Raw genomic sequence first — 22,398 nt, forward strand, 5'->3', positions numbered from 1 at the left:
TCCTACTACTATACTTTGCTCTCAGGGTAACTCATTTGCTCTAATAAAGTACATGTTCAAAATCCAGAATGGTGAAAAGGAAATTAAACTATGTATTAGATAACTCAAGTCTATAACAATTGTACAATAAACTGTATGTGTTGGCTCCAAAGGCAATACATCTCTTGCCTCAAGAGTAGGAGCTCCCTTTTCTTTAAAAGCATCTGTTAGCCAAAACCTTGCACAGTGTTTGAAAGATTTAGTCTTGCCCTTTGAGGGCAGGAGGATATAGTTTCTTTACCATTCAGTTATTTTTAAAATAATAGCAGCATAAACTACGTCATGAAGTTACAGCAAACACACTAAAACACCCAAGTGCTCTTCCTTGCAACAATTTGAGAAAACACTGTGATGATACAGACAAGACAAAATCAAGAGTGCTTGCTCCTGTAGCTGCCTTCAGTGCTAGTTCTGAAACACCAAAAATACCCCACCTCATTTGACACTGTCTTTAACATAACTCAGCTAAGCCCTGGTTTCTCCCAACATCTAAATAAATGAGCTACTAACAGCAATTGAAATTCAAGTTCTTATTCTTTAGTAAACTTCTCCTCTGGAAAAAAAGTAGTTATCACACTAACTACAGTTGCTCTTTTCTTTCTTAATTTAAAAAAAAAGTTTTAAACGCAAAATTTGCTTATTGATGGTTTGGTTTTAGGGTGGTTTTTTTTGATCCATGACCTTCCTATGCAAAACACTGAAATAGTGCTTTTCCTCACTGTTTAAATTGGAATACAATACCATCCAGGTACAGACTGTTTGGTTAATTTTACAGAATAAGAATAACATAATAAGGAAAGTAAAATTTATAAATCTAAATATACATATTTGAAACTACAGAAGTGTAGTATACATCGGCAAATACTGCACTCCATTAGTTAGCAAACCCGTAGCAAATTTCTGCAACGAGTACGATAACTGAGGATAGCAGTCAATTACTATGAATAAATCATTCAAGTTCTCTACTTGCCAATTTAAACTACTATTGAAAATAAGGTGGTTCTAAGAGCAATCAATTCTGACATTTATTAGACTCTTTCCAAAATGATGCAATAATATGTAAAGTTGTTACGTATTTAATACTTAGCTCTTCCATCTAAGCATTATATCCATCTCAATAAAGGAGTGCATGTTTTCACTGTTGCTGGAAATACTACTAAATCTATCTTTAAAATAACTTCCCATTTTGGCTGAGATAAGAGGAAGTTACCAAACACCGCACATTTCAACACTAAGCTACAAAATAAAGCCTCAAAGACAGGCAGTGAAGTAGGATTTTTTTATATACTTGTTAAAAACTATGTTTTTTTTTTTAAACATAGACAGAGGCAAAGGCAGTAGAATTTAGTTTTAATCTTGATGTATTTAGGGATTTTTCAAAATGCTACAGTAAAAAACTGTAAGAATTCAGCATGACGTAACTGGAAATAATCACACAGACAGAAATTACCACAAAATGATGTTACTATCTGCTCACAATACTTCATTCTGCCCACAGCTCCATCAAGAGCACAAGATGTTTCAAGATCAGAGAACAAAGCTTATCTTTTTTTTAAAGGCACACTGTCGCTGGTATGTAAAACAGCACCAGCCTTCTTGGGATAGGATATAACCTTCAAATATTGCATGCAGTAGAGACGAAAGACCAAAGCAAAGTCAAGCAGAACAAAACAATTACCAAGGTGGAATTCTGCCAGCAGAGAGTTTTCCCTTCTGCCCTTCACATAACAATCTATTTGCAACTGAAACCGGATTCTTGATTCCTGAAAAGAAAAATTAGCAAAAAATGGGAACAAAACATTAAAATATTTTTCCACATAGCATTGCAGTGTTCATTTTGGCAGTGGAAGTCAGCTTCCTTTTATTTCCAAGGCTGTGCCAATTCATTAAGAGACACCTTGTGGTGTTATGTTTCAATTTAATAACAACTCCATCAGTTATTTTCACATGTTCTATCAGTGGTGACAAGGCCTTCTAATCAACACCCTCCCTCCCTCTTTTTCTTTTCTTAAAAAAGAGAAAGAATCATATTGAAATATTAGGAGTGACCTCCCACCAGAGAAATCTCAAATTAAATCTCTGGTATTCTACAGGCCAAAGAATTTTATGAGCATTAATTTTTCAAGATGGAAAGAGCTTTCATTTGGATCTAGCTGGCCAGAACAGGAATTATAGGATTCAGGCTTAGCTTTCTCTCACTCCCTCATTTCCTCCTTCGCCATGGTTGGAAGGATGCATTTTGTAACAAACAAGCCTTGAAACACTTAATTTTACTATTTATTTTAGATTTATATCTACATGAGGAAGTTATTACCATGGTTTAGAACTATTCTAGGACGAAGAACAAAGCTTAAAATGTTGTCAGAAAAGCTATTCAATAGTAACAGTTAAGTTACTATATTAAGTAACCGTTGTTTAATGCATTTATGACAAAACCTCAACAATCCCTATTTGGGACTGTATACCTGTATTTGTTTTGTACTGAAAGCTAAAACTAGACAAAAAAAAGAGAAGCACATTAGTTCTCAGATTAAGTCAGTCCCACATGCAAATACATCTAACCTTATAACTCTATCACAAAAAATCCAAATGTAACTGATCATGTGAGAGAAATTATAATGAAAAAAATCTAATCTACAATATACAGAAATTTTATGTTCCAAGCAAAGAGCTTGACAGATGAGCAGATATGCCCATTCTCAGGAACACATGAGAGGCTTCAGTTTGCAGGCCAGCACCCTGCATAGCCTTTTGACACTACAAAGGAAATTTCGGTCCCTTAGGATTCCCTAGGATTGGCCAACTCAACTAAGAGACCAAAATATCAATTGGCTTTATGACTGAATGACGTACCAGTAAGTTCTTTGAGGAGACAAAGAACAAAAATAAAGTCTGATTTAAATGCTTGTACTCTATTTTTTTATAGTTGCATTTTATTATAAAAAAATCATTCTACCAATCCATCTGAGCAAACTCACTCCCACTGTGAATACTGTATAGTATCATACAATTGTTCTGCATCAAAGGATTACCAGCGAACTAGTAAGACAGTATGTTACACAAAGCAAATTATCACAAAACAGTGTTTCTGGGAGCAGGAATGCCTCTCGCTTTTTTAAAGGGGGCAGATTTTATTCACATGGGGCAGTATTTACAATGTGTGTGTGTCCACTCTGAAAAAGTAGCAAAAAAGAACAAAATTGATCTTTGCACTTAAACCAGTAGTTACCTTTATAATACATAGTTAACATACCACTCAGCGCTCCAACTGCTCCAAAATTTAATGACTTTCCATCCATGATACTGGCATCACATTCTATCTCACCCAGAAGGTTTAGGTTAGACCCCAATCCTGCATTTGTAAAAGGAGAATCCTAAAAATAAGAACAACACACTATAAGGCCACATCCATAACAGACTAGATTAAAGCCTTTGTATAACTGATCTGATGACACTGATCTTGGTACAGCGCATTTACTTATTCTAGTAGTTTAATCTTTCACAACAAAAACAACAGCAACTTGAACAGGGCATCTCAAATTACTATCATGGATACCTTACACCCTCTATAGGGTGTGATATATCTCAAGTGTAATAACGAGGTAATATAAACAACAATCACACAAAAATTTAAGATGCTCAATTATGTGCAAGCAAAAGCCTTACAACACAAGTGAAAATCTCTTCCTTCCTCCCCCAAAATACACAATTCATTTGGTCCCTAACCTGTCAGTCAACTTAAGAAGCATCTAATAATCACTGCACAAACCACTGTCTACCTTTGAAACTCTTTATGACACAGCAGCAAAAATGAACTGTACATTTCCTCAACATTTTAAGCCTATGATCGCAGCTCTGCACACAGAAATTAAGAATCGGCATCAGTAACAACTCACTTTGGGAAAATATCTACTTGATATCGTAAGGACAGCCGTGACTGTGACCAGGAAGTCTAACCAAGATATATTTCACAGAAAGTATGGAACAACATTTAATAAACTAATTAAAAACTAACTTCTCTTTTATAAGCACCTACCATAGCTTTTTGGAAAGTCAAGGTTCTCAAACAAGAAGTTTTGCATGCTAGAATTAAAACCACCCATTTTTGTCCCCCTCTCTTCCTCCCCCCACTCCCATTTCGTTAGAGCATCTCCATGATTTTAAGAAAAGTTTTAAAGTAGCACGGTTCAGGAGTCTCACTGTAAACTCAATATAACCCCCTCTTTCTAGATGCAAGCACAGAAATGGAATACAGCACAAAGAAAGAGAACAGCCCGGAGCAGTCCGACAGTAAAATCTCAGAGAGACACTTCATGCTCTCAGAGTTTTGTATCTGTTTTTAGTATAACAGCGTAACAACCTGATGTGACAAAGAAAACGATTCTCTAGACAAAATGTGAACACGTCAACGAAATTAGATAGTCACACTATTACAGTACATGTAATGTTAAGCTGAATCAGGAAACAAATCTACTGGAAACAGCTCAAAGTTCTGTCTTAAATGCCAAGGGAACCAGTTCCTTTTTGTACATATTAATTTGTAACGAATACAAGGAAACAAAAGAAAGACAGAGAAAACATAAATGAAAAATACATTTGATGTTAGTAAGTCAGTTAGCTTTTGTTAACTTTCAAATGAGCAGGTAGTGAGTAAACTGAAAACTTGTTTTGTAAGATGTTGATTCTAATTTATAGAGATACTTAAAGTGTTCTTAGCGTTTGAGTCACCAAAATGCTATCTGCCAGAAGAATCATGAGTTATGATTAATACATAATCATGAAACAGACTGTAATCTCTCCATGTTCATTCTATACTATTAATTTTTATTTTCTGCTTTTTCCTTCTGCATCCAAGAAGTAGCATAACATTTTATCCCATTTTATCTCATACCACAACAGATCTTCAAATTCACTGTGTATATTCATTGTGGTATACATTTTGACAGCTACACCTCACACAAAATAAGTAAATTTGGAAAGATTTTAGGATAATGAAACATTTGCAGTTTAGTGCACAGATAATAACTTCCCATGGGAGGTAGGAGCAGAAATTTGATTTTTAAAAGGCTACCAAGGTAATGGTCTTGAAAAGGTGGAAGACTGCAGAGCATCCATTGGCTTAACCGATTTTATTGCTCCCCAGGCTCTACAAATACGAAGAAAATTAACTCAGTGAAGTTTAGAACAAAAGGAGCAGAGAAGAGATGGAAAGAATCTAAATGGGAATGGTGAAAGGTACTTGGAGGACAAAGGAAAAACAGGAATGCATTAGGATGAACAACGCTTATTCCTAGTGCTGTCCAAGTTCCTTGCCCGTGGGTAATCAGACCGCATAGACCTGCAAGCCTGGAGCCAAATTTCTAATGTTCTGTTCCAAAAACATTTGCTCAGTGCATTATATTTGAAAGCATTAGCAAAGAGGAATAATTTTGTGCTCTACAGATCTGTCACTGCCACAAAGCAAAGACAGCTGTTATCTTAAAAGCAGATGTCATGGCCAAATAAAGGAAGTAAGAGGGACCCATCAGAACAGAAGTCCCAGTAACACTGTCCAGAATCCTTCTGCAGTCAAGACACAAAGCTCTCTACCATCTGATAAACATAATAATCAAGAGAGGGTAGGGAAAAAAATACAGGATATGGAGTGGCACTAGTTCACTTTCTTTCTAAAAATCTAGATGCGCTTGATGCTTCGGCATAGCACCTTCACTGGCACAACATCAAGGATGCACCAAGAAACAACTTATTCGGAGGATCTCAAGACAAAGGGAATTCAACCTGTTTCTCCCTAAAGAATATTTATCAGAATACTACAGAATATTGGATAAATAAGAAGTCTACACCAACAAAATCGTAGATGCCTCTTTGATGGCATAACTCTTTCATTTTAGGACTCAGAAGAAATCATAGCAGTACAATCAGTCACAACACGAGTAACTTCTCCAGTAAAAAGAAATAAAGACCAAATTCCCAGCTCTTGTTCAAAATTTTTGTGGAGCTCTACAATCAGACTGCACCCAATTAAGAAGATGGTTTCAGAATTGCCAAGGGGAAGATGGTCTACTCTAACTTCACAGATCTGAAAGGTGATCTAATAACAGCTTTAGATGGTGCAGGAACTGGGTGTGAATGCATGGAATTTCTGATACCTACCTGAGTGTCTCTGAGATAAGATATAAAGCCTTTGAAATGAGGCAGGGAAAAACCTTTACAAAAAATGGAAACAGAAATTCACACCTACTTAATGAATAGGTAAGGACATGAAACACACCACATAAATGTGTCTTTTTGAAAACATGAATCTGTGCCAAGTCTGACCAAAAGATTTCAAGACTCTGATATACAAATGGAAGAATACAAATTATGAAAATAAAGGTGTATTTTGAAATGAAAATTCAAAACCTTCAAGGAATGCAGAAACATCATTAAAACAGAAGTGTGCATGCTTTCAAAGCAAGAACAAAATAAACTGAGCTAATCGAAGCAGTCTCTTCAAACACTTAGAAAAATGCAGTACTGAAACTATATGACTACCATAGGATGGGTAAGAACCCAATCAAAACACATATCCAAGAAGAGAGAGAAAGGGAAAGGAGGAAAAAGTTGATAATACAGAAAATATCTTCAGGAATATACTTTTATTTAAAAACACAAGCAGATATCAGCCTTTATATTTCTAAGGAGACTGAAAAAAAGAAAGTAAACCAAGCATGAACTTTGCATGTTAACAGCAAACCCTACTACCATAGAAAAGAAAAAAAGAGGGAAAAGACAAACAAATGGCTATTCAGAGCATTTTAACAAAACGTAAGCTTTCAGTTATGTGAAAAATACTAGACTACCTGGCAACTACTCCACCACTGAAGTATCTCTAATTTACAGCGTAAACCTGTAGCAAAGGAGATAGTACAAAGCTTTAAGACACGGAACAGGAGTTTCATTCTCCCAAGTTAGCCCATCTTTTAAAAACTCCCAAGCTACTGAGGGTATAATTTTTATTTTTAGAATCCTTTTTACTTTAAGATGTATTTATAAATGTTCTGGCAGCAAACACAGTCATGCTGAAGTTTCTAGCTGTGGTCAAAGTTGGAATGCTTGAAGAAGTTACTCAACACTATAACACTAATAGTCCTGAATCACATCTAGGCAAATAGTTAAAATGCTCTATTTTCAACATGCACTAAAGATCTGTCTTTGATACAGTTTGGCCATGGTTTATTTGCAACTTTTAAAAGGGATTAAAAGTCTAGAGGCATTTCTTTTTACACACTGAAATTTTAAAATTTATTTTTCTGAGGGAATTTAGTGACGAAGTAATAGTCTACAAGGATGAGTCACATCCCTTTCAATTAAATCAACTAAAACGTTTCTAAAGAACACTTTTGTCACAGATTACTGTAGCCACTCTGCTGCAAAACATCATAGTATTGCTTCTAACTAGAACTAACACCTTCCACTCCGTTACCCATTAAAAGTTCGTCTATGCTGACTCCCTTAATACAACAAAAGGCTGCTGGCATTGTGTTTTCTTCTTTAAAGAGAAATCCCTGGGACTAAGATTGTGTATTCAAAAGTGTTAGTTACTATAAAATTAATAAACAAACAAAACCAAAAAACAATTCAGCAAGAAACACATTCTTCCAATGCAAAATTTTGCTTACAGCCACACAAACACACTGCTTGAGTATTCTAACAGGTTCAAAATATCCTTTGCATTGATCCACAACAACAACAAAAAGAAATGCAAAGTAAATCGAGCAATTTCAGTAGCAAGGAGATCAAAACTCAAAAAGTGACATCCGCTTCCCCACCAATTGTATTAATTTCCAATTTAAATGATGCTCCTAAAGAACATTCTACTCAAGTCAGATTAAAGAAACAATTGATCTACACACAGTATTAATAAACTTAGACTAAACTTAGAAACAATTTGAAGTCTTTATCATTTTTTACAACAAACTTATGTTCTTGTCTCCAGTACCTGAACAGTAGACTTTCTGAAGCACTCTTTAGTCAAAGAAAAGCTTGAAATTGCACGTTGTTCTCACAGCCAGCCATAAACGCAATCAGCACGTGGTTTTGCTGAAAGTTGCAAGTTTTAAGGGAAGTGCGTAGAGGAGGACCTCCTTCTGCCCCCAGAAAAAGCTGCCCAAATCCCTTTGCATTTCAAGAGAAATTCAGACTTCGTATGGTGGCTGATAGTAAGAGTGCAAAAAGAAATGGTACTGCGATAACAGCAGTAGCAGCATACAGTGTAAATGATGACTCTTATGAAGCACCTTGTCCAGACCCACTTTACTACCAAAAGCTGAAAGAGGTAACATGTTCGTTTGTTCCTCTGCAATGACAAGAGTTCACAAACATGAAAACATAACTGCCATTAATCAACTTATCAAATACGGTTGATGCTTACGAAGACCAGCACAGTTATTTTAACAGTACTCTAGGTCAGCTGCTCTTGTTACTTTGCAGAAGAAACCTACCTTTTCTCTAGTTAACTCTTAGCATTATTATCTTAATCACAGAACACTATTTCACTCGAGATTCATACAGTCCAACAAAAAAAGGCTGCTCTTTCTCCATTTAGAGCCTGCAAAAATAAAACAAAAAACAGACAGCATACCACAAGCAAACTGTCAGCTTGCTCATAAAAGATCAAGAGCAAGTCTTGTGCCTCAACAAGTCTTTGAAGTGATGCCTCTTGGATTAGCTGAAATTCTGTGTAATAGCAGTTGTGTAATTGAGCAGAACTGAGGAATAAAATTCATCTTTTGTGACACTTCCATGAAAAAGATATTTGTGCCTTGCAAAAACTACAGATTTTTTGGAATACTGCACTGAAAATCCTTGAGAACTGTAAAAGTGATTAAATATTTCAGATAAACTCACAGCAATGTGTTCTACAGCACCCAAAATATCAGGAAGTTACAAACAGTGCTCCACAATGGAATCTGTTATCATATTATACAAACTTTTGTCGTTCTGTATCTTAATCTGTATTACAGTGACACATGTAAACAAACACTGTTTTCATACAGATTTTCGCTATGTATTTGCCAACTCAAAATGCTAAAATACTTTACAAAAAGTCACTATTTTTTTCTGCATAAACAAAAGGGTAGTGATAGCTCATTAGAGACAGTCAACATCCAAACCTACATTTTTACCCATAAAATTTAGCAGTTGATGAGAAAAACTAGTCTGTTTGCTTTGTTGATTTGCCACATGCAGTTTCTGTTTTCCATAGAGCAATAGGAAAAACATTGGAATTAAAACAGAAGATGCAGCTCCAGAAATGACAGAGATGTCTGGAGGTGGTGTTCAGAATGAGATACAAGTAGATACAAATCTTTCAACATTTTGAAAGCTGACAGTCTAACACTTTGGAATTTCTCATACTAGATCCAAAAAACTGCCACTGCAAACCACACCATTTTCTGTTTTGAGTATACCTTTGATTTTTCCTCAATGTAATTGAACAGCAACATACTTAAATTTAAAAGAAGCCCAAGTCCTAAACCCAGTATTCTTTATCCCAGTAATAGAAAGAACAATCCACAATTCAGAGGTGATATAAATCACTAAAAGAATAAATGGAAGCAAATAATTAATGACAGCAGTATAACCTGAACAAAATATTTAATCTTAAAAACAGCAAAAAGGAAAAAAAATAGGGTTTGTGCAACACTACACATAAAAATACTACCTAAGACAATTATAAAAAAAGTGGAACTATGGCAGGCATCACCAGAATAGTACCTAGACAGATGAGAAGAAAAAGGTTGCCAATAGGAGTAATTTCAGAAAAAGGTTCTAATTTCATCTTAAAGCCATAACTTATTACACAGATGTCACTTCAGAGTATTTAAATCTACTAAAGTAAAAGAAGAAAAGTCTCTTGGGGATGCCAAAAACAGATAAAATATTTACCCCAGGCATAGCTGCCAAGAGATATGTAGCTGTTAAGTTAAGCTGCTTAAAATATGTTTTCTTCTGTGTAGCTCAGAAACATGCTAAAAATCACAACATAGATTATTTTTTTTTTTCCACTGAGGAGGGAACTGACACACTAAACAATCTTGTGGAATAACAGCAGCCTCAGTTAGTTTATGGAAGTGCATCACAAATAACACCATTAGAGAGATACGCATTAGAATACATACAGCTAGGTGGAAACAAAATGTAAGATAACACATGAAAGCATATTTGAACACTTCAGTGAAGACCAAAAGTACTGTTTAAAGCCAAGAAACTTGCCAAGTTAGAAGTATGACTGAAGTCTTGGCTCCCAGTCAGCATGTCTAACACAAAGTATGTACTGCCTGCCTTACGCTACCCCTATCAAGTATGTTAATTAACACTTTCCCAACATATGTGTAAGTAAATTCACTGCTAATACTCTCAGAATACTACCACAAATTCCAAACCCAGGAAATTATTTTTACAGCACAACGCTTACCTTGCTTTCCTTCTTTACTAATACAGTTGGAGAGGAAGAAGCAATTACTCCTTACAGGAGAAAAGGAATACCTGTTTCAGTCATTACTGCCATGAGGGATTAGTGGACCTGGGACAATAACCAAACTACCTCACTTATATCCCAGAAATTCTTTTAGCTTTGCTCTTTTCTACAGTATTTCAGAGGGACCCTCCACTAAAGTCAGATGCTGTAAAAATTTCACTATTCCAAAGGCACTTCTCCAAAAACCTCACAAACAGCTACTCATCTCCTTATGATTATCAAGACTTTCTACCTTAATTAACAAGTACCATCTTGAAATAAAAGCATTGCTTGTCCTATTCTTCCACACACAGTTTGTCATAAAAATCAGGAAAAAAAGCATTATCTTACACTTAAGTCACATTTCTCTGAACAGCCTGCTTCTAGTATCTTATCCTATCAGAGATCATACAGAAACAAAGTAAAAAATACAAGAAAAACAGCCTTTGGGAACTGTATTAATTTAAGCACATGGCAAAAAGTATGTTGGGGGACAAATGAGAACTTAAAATTCCTACTTCATTTTCCTATAGTCCTTTAACTGGATAGAGAAACAAGCAGCCTTAAATTTATGCAATCGCTTTTGTAGAATTATCTCACTTTTGTGGAATTGTCCCAAAGAACTGAAAAAGGTATGAATAACACAACTCAAGAAAGCACGCTCAGAGACAGTTACCTCAATATAATTAGTACAGTAGAGTGCTAATTGGACTAACTAACTACATCTGAATTCTTTGGATCATAATTTCAAGAAATAAAAGATAACTCAGTGTGAGATATTAATGCAAACAAAAGGACTTATCCTGGAATTTCTAGTTAACATATGTGACCAGTAGCATGATTTTTTTCCCCCCCATCTCAAGAGCAGAGCCAGTGCAGTCTGCCTGTATCTCAGTAAATCATAAATAATGTTCCCTACAAAGTGTTCAATAAGTCTTTAATGACTGCATTTATTCTTGAAGGTTAAAGGCCATCTGATGCGGTATACCTAAGACGACAACCAAATTGCACCAAGTAGAAAACTTCTATTCAGTTTGCATTTTCAGAAAGTCCTTAAATAAATTTACTCCAAAATATAGTGGTAAAGCAAAAGACAAAATTAGCAGAGCTTCCACATCTGCAGATAACTAAATGTTAGACTCAAAAATAGAAATTTCAGTAGATTTGCCATTTGAATTAATACCTTCCTACAGAAAAATCCAGCAATGTACTAGAGAGACATAATTACTACTAGTCAGAAATTCATACCTCTAATTCTATAAGTGCTGCAGTCACTGCATCTGTTGCAAGAGCACCAGCCTGTAGCTTTTCAATTGCCTGTAAAACAAAATGTTTAAGTGACGATTAAGAAATTCTAATTTTCTATGACTAAGTCCTACATTTTCCTAGTCCTACACAAAACAAAATCTTCATCAAATTAGTTTAAAACGTAAGAGGACATAAAAACAAGAGGCACTGGAAACAGTCAGCATGCACCATGCGAGGGCAGACCTGAAGGCATGATTTTACTACTCAGACATTGCGACACTGCATTTAGTAGCAGTTTCCTGCATGGTCAAATGCATAGCAAAATAAATTCTTATACCTGGTGTCCTCAAATACTTAACGTTTCAGTCAAGAAGTTTCTAATTTTTCTTCCATGATTCAACAAAAACCCCCAGTATCATACACGGTAATTGTCATGAAATTGAACATAATCTACAAGTAAGCTCATTTAAAAGCCAACAGATGAAAACAAATAAACTTAGACAACGTTACCTTCAAATTATATACACACACAAAAATTAACTTCTAGGGCCTAATATTATTTCTTGGGCTCATACTGGACAAGACCTTACTGTCAAGTTCTCCCAGGGAACCCCAGAAAATGACTATGTCTGCATCTTCAGTTGCAAGACAAATCTGCAAGTGTTTGTTCTTCATACAATTTATTTATGTGGGCTGCCTGGCTTAAGAAACCAAATGGAATCACAAATTAGACTTAAATTCAACAGCAAATAACCCTTTTTCACACATAACTCGCTGGAAAATTAGTATCATCAGGGCCAATTCTTAACTTTAATGAAGCTACTGTTAAGTTTGGATGATTTTTGAGGCTTCTCATTACAAAATTAGATCGGTATTAGGATTGAGCAACAGAACTGTAAGATGAAGTGATAATTATAAGAGGCCCAACTCCGAGATTCTTCTAAAAAGCCTGCCAAGCTCCCCAGCTCCCTCTCCCTGGAGAAAACAAAAGGCATTGGAAAATTTGGAGACAGGTCTTCCAGCTTCTCATTCAACACTTAGTATACAGGACTTGCCAGTTCCAAAGCTAAGTTCTTGGAGGAGATTAAAAAAAAAAAAAAAATTAATTTCAATGGAAATTAAATTCTTGCCATTCTCCCTTTCCAGCTTTGGGAAGAGTGTTTTGATTTTTTGTTTTGTTTATCCTGTTTCTACCTCCCTTCCTATTAAGGAGTTACAAGCTATCGAGAAGAAAAGAATTCTAGAAATCCCTGTATTCACAGAGCAATCTGGATGATAGAGTTTAAATAAATTCCAAAAAGAGCAGACATTGATGAAAGAAAAACCCAGGCACCATATTTAGCTCCAGGAATCCCAGGCAGCAGCACAGGAAGCTGCAGGAATACACTGCGTAGGTACCACCGTGCCCATCTCCTGTTCCCCCACTGTTTCTTTGGTGCCTACTATTTGCCACCACTGATGAGAATGTTGCTGCATCTCACGGCCATACACTCCACTGACTCTCTATTATGTTAACTGTTGCTGCTCCATTTTTCCTCTAGAAATGCATACAGCCTCAGCAGCTAAACCCAGATATGTCTGTTCATAGTGAAGGGATAGTGCTGTATTTCTTGTATACCACTGCAACTATGGAGCTGGTAAGACAGACATACCTTCTGACAGGCTCTTTTGCACACATGCTTGTATTCTTTAGCTTTGGATTCAGAATGATAACCTGCACCTACAAGTAAGGCAAAAGGAAAAGAGATTATACTAACTGTCAAGCTACATCCTATAGTTTACATAAAGGATTAAGATACAGGTCTTATATATTAAGATACAGCCTTCCTTATTCTAGATTAAAGTGGCATTTCATTCTTGTATCAGCAATTGACATTATGCCTTCCAACACCGATTCAAATACACTGAGTAAAATACAGTATACAGAGCACATACACAAAAGCATACAGGTATAAATCTCAGTGTCATAAAGTCTCTTCATATAAACACTCCAAGAGATTCGAGTTTTCCTCATTCTTGGAGGATTTCCAGCATAACTTCTTTATTTATTGCCACTTATTGGGCAACAACCTTGGGTTTAAATCAAAATCCAATTTTCCTTTTATCACAGATTTGCAAGTTTGCAATTGCCATTCTGTTAATCTTCTCTTGTTTATGCTATGTTTTTAGAGCTCATTACTCCTGTTTTAAAACTAGGAGAGTTCCTGGAAATAAAGATCATACTTCTTTCTCATCTTTTTCTCATTTTCAGTTTTTATGTCTACCTTTTTCCATCTAACCATTTTGCCCTGTTTTTCAGCCACTGCCTCCTACTTTCATACCTGAAAATTTTATCAGTGCCCACTATTCAACTAAATACAGAATCAGAAAAATAACAAAAACTAGCACACCGATGTTGAAATTCCATCTTCTTCCATTTTCTTACTTTCCAAACGTGAAAAATACGCTTGTATTTATCTCAGCTTCCCTTTCCTCACCTCTAGAAATGTTAGCTTTGAGAAACTCTAATAAATTACGTTTTAACACTACAAGTGAAAGAAAAAAGAATTTTAAACAGAGTAGAGTAACCTAGTAAAGGACAACATATTAAACAATTCTATTCACTCTTAAAATAGAATACCAGGGTCATCAAATATCAACCCAGAATAAGTTCTTTGAGGTTTGGAGTTTGGTTTGGGTTTTTTTTTTTTTTACCTTCAGGTTTTTATAAACCAAGTAACATGTTGGTTTTTCAAATATTTTAGGTATCACCAGGTTACTTTGCTCAATTTCACCTCATGTCATTACACATATGCTAAATACAAATATACAGCCAGATATAAGCATCAGTCATATTTTTCAAGATTAACAGTATTTAAGTAAGAACCTAGTAGAAAAAAATTTATGAACAAGACACACATAACACATCCTTTTTGTATCACATTTGAGTAGATGATGTCTTCATTACACCTGGAAAAAATAAATAGTAATCCACTTAAATATGAACAATATTAAAAAAAAGACTCGGAGCAAAACTGTCAAAAGGGCAAGAAAAAGTGAAGTTCTGCAACAAACTGCCTGAAGAGGTTTCTAAAAGTCTTAACTAGCCAGTCTTTACAGACAAGCTAGACAAGAAACCATCAGTAATGAAACAGCTATGCTTGATTTTTCTGTAGGGTCAGTAAATAGACTGAAAGATCTCTCACATTTTGTAGGTTTCCAGGCTTAGCAGGTAACTGCAGAATTTGACATTTTATATAAATTTAGGGATTTTGTTTGAGGTTTACTTTGCTAAGGAGAAAAGAAAAAAAACCCACCATTCAGAACATCCAAAAACTTACATTTTGATTAATAGTTTCCAAGATCATCCAGTCAATGCAACTTCCAATTAAATAGTTTACACACTATTTCCATTCCAGCTGTTACGCTTCTGCATCTTACCTGCATGGACAAGCACAAATCCCACTCGTTTCCCTCTTTGGGTTTGCTTTGTTTCGGGCTCTTTGACCACCACTTTCACAGCTGTAACCTGAGAGGATTTGGAAGGTACCACTTCTACTGAACTTATCCCCTTCTCCATGATCAGACATTAGGATCACCATCTTCTACTGGAAAAGAGCATCCTTCCACTCAAACAAAAATTCTGGAGAGGAATCATCCTAAAACCAAATCACATGCATATGTTAGATAGTGATTTCAAGAGACAAATTTCATACAAATAACTTCAGAAAGAACTTTTAGAAAAGAGATTTAGAACAAGGAGAGTATGCTTCTTGAGAGAAGGGCTTCTAAGTTTTTTCTCTTCGCTAGCCAATACTAATGAGATGTAAAATAATCAAAGTCCATGTTGCAAGTTGAAATCAGCCTTTTCATTACAACTTAACTTGAACCTAATAATCTTTCAGACATTGTAGGGAATTGTTGATCTGAAGATTGCCCATGACAGAGAAAGCTGTTTTCCACGGTCTCCTTTTATTTAACAGTACAACTTATTTCTCTCCCCATCATGCCTAACTAGTTTTTAATGTGATGGTGCTCCACAGCCACAATCTTTACTTCTTGAAAGTGTCATTACCTGCTTGTGTGGAAAGTCCTAAGCAACACTGTAGCAATGCTGGCAAAAGCTGAGAGACCGTATATACGGTTGCATGGCAGAATGTCCTGCCCTCAAATCTTATACTGGCGTCTGCCTGCATGATTTTGGGTCTACGTTTTATGTGGGGGATATAGAAACCCTGCATGAACACATATTCAATGGTCAGATAAGTTTTGAACATGCGCTCCAGAGAATTGTAGCATATGAATAACACTTAAAAATGCTATACCTTTACCTTTCTTTTGCAAGAAATAGTTAAGATCCTATAATGAATTCCTACTCTTCCATACTTTTTCATCCCTTACCCTTATTATTCTCCATTAATTTGCGGGGGGGGGGGGGGGGGAAAGAAGGACAAATTAACCATTTTTTATAGCAAAGTATTTCTAAAAAAATGCCAAATAAGCCTAAAACAGTGAAAAAAAAATTGCCTACATAAGTGTAAGGATAGCTACCATGATTATTTGTGAACCACAACATGCTTAAGTTGATCTCAAATAACTTAGTAACCCTATTTAGTTTTGATCTTAACCCTTAAGATGTTTATGGAATTTAAAGAAAGAATTTATAGAAAGATAATGGGAAAGCTGTCAGTATTTTCTAGGATACAAACAAAAAAAAGCTCCTAAATTTAGAACAATGTATTTTTTCAGGAGTCAGAAAACAAATTCACTGTATTTGCTGTTCCTCTTATCCACAGCCTAATACATGTTAATCCTGACACAATATCATTTCTCTAGTTCAGCAGGTAAAATTAAAAACAGAAATAATCTACATGTTGAATTAATTCAGGAAGTGAAAAAGCACATAGTGTTAATGCATGAATGGAGAAAACCTCTGTAACGTATTAAGATATTCCAATACTACGTCTATCACTTCCACCACCTCTAAAGAGACTATTTGTAACCCAAGAATACTAGAAAGTGAATAGAAGTAAAAAAAATGAGATGTTTAATATGTAGGATTTAAACCACAGATTTCGCAAATGCTATATGGCTTATTTCAGCAATTAAATGCCACTTCATTTAAACAACCAAAACAATGCAAATTATGTTTAGCAAGATTCAGCACTGGCACATAACAGACAAACTTGCTGGTTTACCACAACCATCCTTTCAATAATGAAAATTAGCACAGCTTTCTAGGAAGTTATTTATTTCTGCTTATTTTTTCTTAGATGCTACACATATACAGGCATCTTCATATGTTTGTAGATTTATATTTTAAAATTAAATATGATTTCACTAATATTGTTATAATCATAAGTACATATATTTGTATAAAATGAAAGACCGCTCCAATACACAGATGCTACAGAGAGAAAAAGCCTTTATGGTGCACATCCAATTGTAATGATCTGCATAAACTTCAAAGCTAAAATGAACTTTTTTAGCTTTTACTTCTTTTTTACTAGTAATAATTAAGAAAGCTCTGGGCAGTAAGCTGAAACAGTCTGTTTGCTATGAACTCTGCCTTCCTGCATCTTATTACACCACACAGAGTGTCATTACAGCAACAGAGGCATGACAAAGACTTAAGTAAAATGATAGAGGAGCAAGTAAGGAACAAATATTCTTGCAGAAATGGAAAAAATAGCATGGTGGTAGGGAAAGTAATAATCACGGTAGTTAAGTTATTTTTGAAAATTAAGATACAGATGCCACTTATAGCCTAACTCCAGACTGAAGAGTCTAATTAGGCCTTTACACACACTTGGGTCTGAGGATGCATTTATTTTTACCACACAAGGTATAGCCAACCTACCTCAATTTACTTCAGTTCATAACACTTCCTCCACATCAACTCAATTTTGCCAAACCCCTTCCATTTCAAACCATTCTACAAGTCCTTTCAAATTTCACTCACGAATCTGCTGCTTCCGCTTGCTAAGCTCCTGTTGCAACCTTTCCCTTTCTGGCTTCTTCTATGATTTACCTGTTCTCTTTCCTGTCTCTCACGTGTTCGTCACTTCTGATCTTATCCTTTTTTTACACAGTTCACTGTTCTACATCTGTACAGCTACGTGGAAGATTATACTCTAGTTTGACTCCTGAAGAACACAGAACCATAATGATGTTACCAAAGTAGCCCAAAGCACTTATCGCACTGAAATACGAGTGCTGAAATCCTACATCGGCACTCAGAAAAGTGTAAATAATCCGAGGGTCACACTCAGGGTAGAAAAAGTCCCCCAGTCTTCCAGCGCGCCTGCCATAGGCGCCACAGCTACTCTACCAGCCGACAGGCGCGCCTCAGCCCAACACCCAAAGCTCTGCCCAACGCTCACTGCGCACAAACCAGCGCCGCAGCGGGGCGAAGGGACGGACACGCCGACGCCTCCGCCTCGTGGCCGGCCGGAGGGAAGGGTCTGGCTCCAAGAGCTTTGGGGGGGTTTGACAGTTGCAGGCCTGGGGGAAAGGGCGACGGGAGAGGCGCTGCCCGGGCTCCCCTCAGAGAGGCCAACGGTCGCTATCGCCATGGCAACGCCGGGGTCTCCTCTCCCACCCCCGGGAGGTGGGTGGGCCGCAGCGGCGGGGGTGACGTCACCCAGGGGAGCCCGCGCGGCCGCCTCGCGGCGCGGCCGTTACGCCCCACCGTCCCCTTCACAGCCCCCCTCGCCCCAGAGCCCTGAGGAGGAAGGGGGTAAGCGGGCGCGGGGAGGCGGGAGAGGGCAGGCCAGGGAGAGGCGGGGACCGGCGGGCTGAGGCGGGGCAGGGCGGAACCAGGCACGGAGCACTCACCCGCCGCCGCCGTTCCGCCTCGCGCACACCCGGAACCGCCCGCTCGCCCGTTGCCTCGGTGAGGATGAGGCGTCCCCGCCCACCAGCCTCCCTCCCATTGGGCCAGGCCCGCCTGGAGACCGGAAATGGCGTGAGCGCCGATTGGCGGGCGGGAAGGCGAATGCCGCTCCCAGCTGCCGCGGCAGCGCCAATCGCGGGGCGGGGGAGCGGGGCTCAGCTCGGGGGAGGGCGGAGCGCTTCTCCCCTCAGGCGGGGCGGACCGACAGGGAGCGGGTTCGGTGACTGGCGGGCGCCGGTGGCCGGGGACGGGGGTTGGGTTCAGGGGGGGCCCTGCAGGAGAGCGGTCGGCGGCTCCTCCGCGGGCGAGGGTTGGGCTCAGGGGGCGCCAGCGACATAGAGCGGCAGGCGACTGCTCCGCGGGGTGGGGGAAAATGGCGGCCGCGGCCTCCCCGAGGGGAAGGCGCCGCCCGGGCGGGGGTAGCCGAGCCCGAGGCTGTGAGGTAGGAGGCGGGCACGGCCCGTGCACCTGCCTGCAGAGCAGCTCTGGTCCCCCGGCCCTCTCCTGGACGCTCAGGGCTCCGGGCTTCTTTTCTCTCCTTCACCTTCGGTAGCGTCCTCGCAAAGGACTCTCTCCACCGCGCAAAACCTCAGGGAGAAAACGGACCAGCCTCTGATGCGTTCTGCGTTATGTAGGTTTTGTGACCTTGCTACCAGCAGATGTATGACTAAGGTGGCTGTCCTGGACAAAACAAACTTTACCGATGACAAATAAGTATTTTCCACAGTAGCCCTGTCAGGAAATCTTCACACTGGTTGGATATTCTGCATCTCTTTCCTACAAAGGGCACTTGAGTTTTGTGTACTGTTACAGGAATATTAAGTTCCTACTAATTTCTTCCCATTTTGTTCAGGAGACTCGATGTCAACTCTGCCAGTGTCACTTTCTAAAGCTTCCTTCCCAGGAATGAGGGCAGCCACATCTAAATCGCATTCATAGCTTCTCAGATGATCACTACTGACAGTTTTGGGAACCAGCTGCACGTGCGCATGCCACTTCATTTATGCCATTTCACGTTGTCTACGGTTCCTAAAGTGCCTTCACTCCTCCAGCCCCTGCCTCTTGGTTGTAGGACTGTGAAATGGGACCAGATGTCCTTATGGGCTTAGTTATATTGTCAACTACATTTGGCTTAGCTGATGCCTCAAATTTTCATTTGCAAAGGTCAGCTTTTTCAAGTTGAAACTGTGAAAATTTATTATAAGATTAAGACACGGTTGTTCTTTTTGCAGAATTCACTAGAGAGTTTTCTCCAACCTCTTGCTTCAGCTCTAATGTGAGAAGTGATAGGATATACTTTATAGAAAAGATGCTCTTGAGCCCTCTGGATGAAACAAATTTCAACTCCTTTATGTTTTTCTTTCCCTAAGAGTGAGCACAGCGTGTAGCTCTTGCAGTGGCTCCTGCCACACTGGACAGTATCATTTGTTCTCTGCAAACCGGCTGTCAGGAAATCACATGCTTCAACCAAACTACGTCTTTAAAGGGAACTTTTACAAATCAAGTTTCTACAGAACTTCCTCTGACACCAATTTCATTCACTAACCAAAACACATTTCAAAGCAAATAATAACTAGTAATGGGTTACTTAACACTTCTTACCATCATTACCCCGTAAGACAAATGTAATTTGGTCTCATTTGCATTTGTAGGGAATGCATTTTAGCCTGTGGACGCAGTGTTGTAGACAAGTTACATTGTATATTAAACATTAATAGAAACTTGAGCATTGAACTGTGGAGAACCAAAGAAAAAATCTGGAAACTAACCTTTTTACCCCTAGACTTTCTTCCGTCTCCACTGTGTCCTAATCTTCCTAGGTATGATCTTCCCTAGGCATTCAGGAGGCTCCTTTCTGGCCTGCCTTGTAATCACAGAAACCCCTTTTATGGCTTTTTTCCCAATAAATAACAATGTGCTTCCATTAATTTTTGTATTCTTGACTTTTTTTTTTTTCAAAGACCAGCCTTAAATTTTTTTAATGATGCAAAAAAATGTCAAGAACAAATGCAAGTCTCCTTTTTCAACACACGTTTTTGGCACACAAAACTATGTGGCGTATGGAAATCAGCTTTTGTCTTCCACATTACCAGGTGCTTCCTCTTCTGTTGGATAAAACTATAAGGAAATAATGTGAAGTCCACAAACCCTTAGAAAATCTTTGGCCTCCTTTCACAGATTTCAACGTGAGGTACAAATCCCAGTTGCGAGTTGCTCTGGTGCCAATTTCTCTTTTTTAAGATCTCGTTATCCTTGATAGTGATGCTGAAGTGAACCAAGGAGACTCCACAAAGCACGTTTTTTGCGTCTCAGATGGCAATAGTTACATTTGAGCTACGACAGTCTGATCTTGGGGGAAAGGGAGGGTGTTGAGTGGAAGTGTTGCCTTCTGGCTGCAGCCTTTCTTCGACACACAGCGTTGGGCACTACCAAAGTGGCTTTGATTTGACCTTATGCATTTATCTCTATGTCCTGCATAAGGGCCTACATACCTTCTGCCCCCCGTTTTCCCTTTCTCTGTCCACCTCTCCTGTCTGTCGGCTAAGAAAGAGGCAGCGCAACATGTGGCTCACTCTGAGCTACACATATTTTGACTTGACCCTTCTGTCAAGTCTCCTTGAAGTTGGCCAGCAGGTTCAAATTACGAAGGTAGGCTGACAGACTGATGGATGGACAGCGTGATCATGGAGCCTTTCTTTCTTTAGGGGGGGAAGCTAAAAACTTCATCAATGTTTCGTCCTACCCCATTCTCCTGGAAAACTGAATTTCAAATCCAAATGTCTGTTTTCACTTGTTTTTTTGATGCTTTTACTTAAGTTGTCCCTTGCTGACGATGACAGTTTCCAAACAGACCAAATATTTCTTATTTTTTTCTATTTTCTCGTCTTTGCTTTTCTCTAGATTTGTGGTGCTGCTCCAATAAAAAGGTGATCTCATTCTGTAAATCATTCCTCAGCATACAGGTTTGAAGTGAAAGGCTTCCTTCATTCCTTTTACAAAGTTTCCAGCTGTGTTTTAATGCCTGGTTTTGTTCTATTTCTTATTATCTGAAATTTCTTCCTGCACTTTGTGTTTTGAAGCAGAGTCTATTAGTTTTACTTCCTAATTTGATAAAGAGCTTATATGCTGCTTTAATTTATTCTGAATAGAAGTGGCTGTTGCAGCCCAAAGTCTTCAGTGAGGCTTCATCTCACTTGCTGTACTATAATGAAACCATTAACTACATGAAATCTGAGGTAAGAATGCAGTCATATCTTGGTGCTTAATTACTTCTTGGAACTTAAAGTATTGCTTTAATACGGGCACCTTCCATTTCCTAAAAGAAAAGCTCAGAGAGTGGATACTTTCGGGGTTTTTTTGACCAAATGTTGAGTGGGGTGATCCCATGTGCTCTGCAAGAAGGATTTAAGTGCATCTGCAGCCAAGCAGACTCGTGGACATTCACACGCATACAAGCACCTCCGTACAAGAAGCACTTTAACACAACACAGCTGGAAACTTCTCCTTTGACCAGGATTTTGAGAAGTGTCCTGCTCCAGAGATGCGAGCGACGTTGGGTCAGGAGCTGTGTGTAAGGGGTACGTGTTTGCTCTTCAACTCGGTGAGTTGCTTAACACCACACCAAGCAAAATAATTTCCCTCAGCTCAGGGAGACAAGACGAAGTTCAGCCTCTCCTTGCTGCCTCACAACTCCTGTTTCAGACTCAGCAGTATAAACTCCTGTCAAACAGGGTTA

General features: G+C 38.4%; 1 protein-coding gene across 1 annotated transcript in view; it reads right to left on the reverse strand.

Annotated features, from left to right (window-relative positions):
• Positions 1–18,661, reverse strand: part of TASP1 (taspase 1) — an 86,111-nt gene extending 67,450 nt beyond the window's left edge. Inside the window, exons 1-6 of the mRNA XM_074150473.1 lie at positions 18,605–18,661; positions 15,209–15,426; positions 13,441–13,508; positions 11,789–11,857; positions 3,293–3,413; positions 1,718–1,802 (exon numbers count right to left, since the gene is read on the reverse strand). Coding sequence (XP_074006574.1) covers positions 1,718–1,802; positions 3,293–3,413; positions 11,789–11,857; positions 13,441–13,508; positions 15,209–15,347 — 482 coding nt within the window. The 5' untranslated portion in view covers positions 15,348–15,426; positions 18,605–18,661. The remainder of the gene's footprint in view (positions 1–1,717; positions 1,803–3,292; positions 3,414–11,788; positions 11,858–13,440; positions 13,509–15,208; positions 15,427–18,604) is intronic.
• Positions 18,662–22,398: the final 3,737 nt, after the last annotated feature.

This window comes from Numenius arquata, chromosome 7 (assembly GCF_964106895.1).
Source record: "Numenius arquata chromosome 7, bNumArq3.hap1.1, whole genome shotgun sequence".
Taxonomy (NCBI): Eukaryota; Metazoa; Chordata; class Aves; order Charadriiformes; family Scolopacidae; genus Numenius; species Numenius arquata.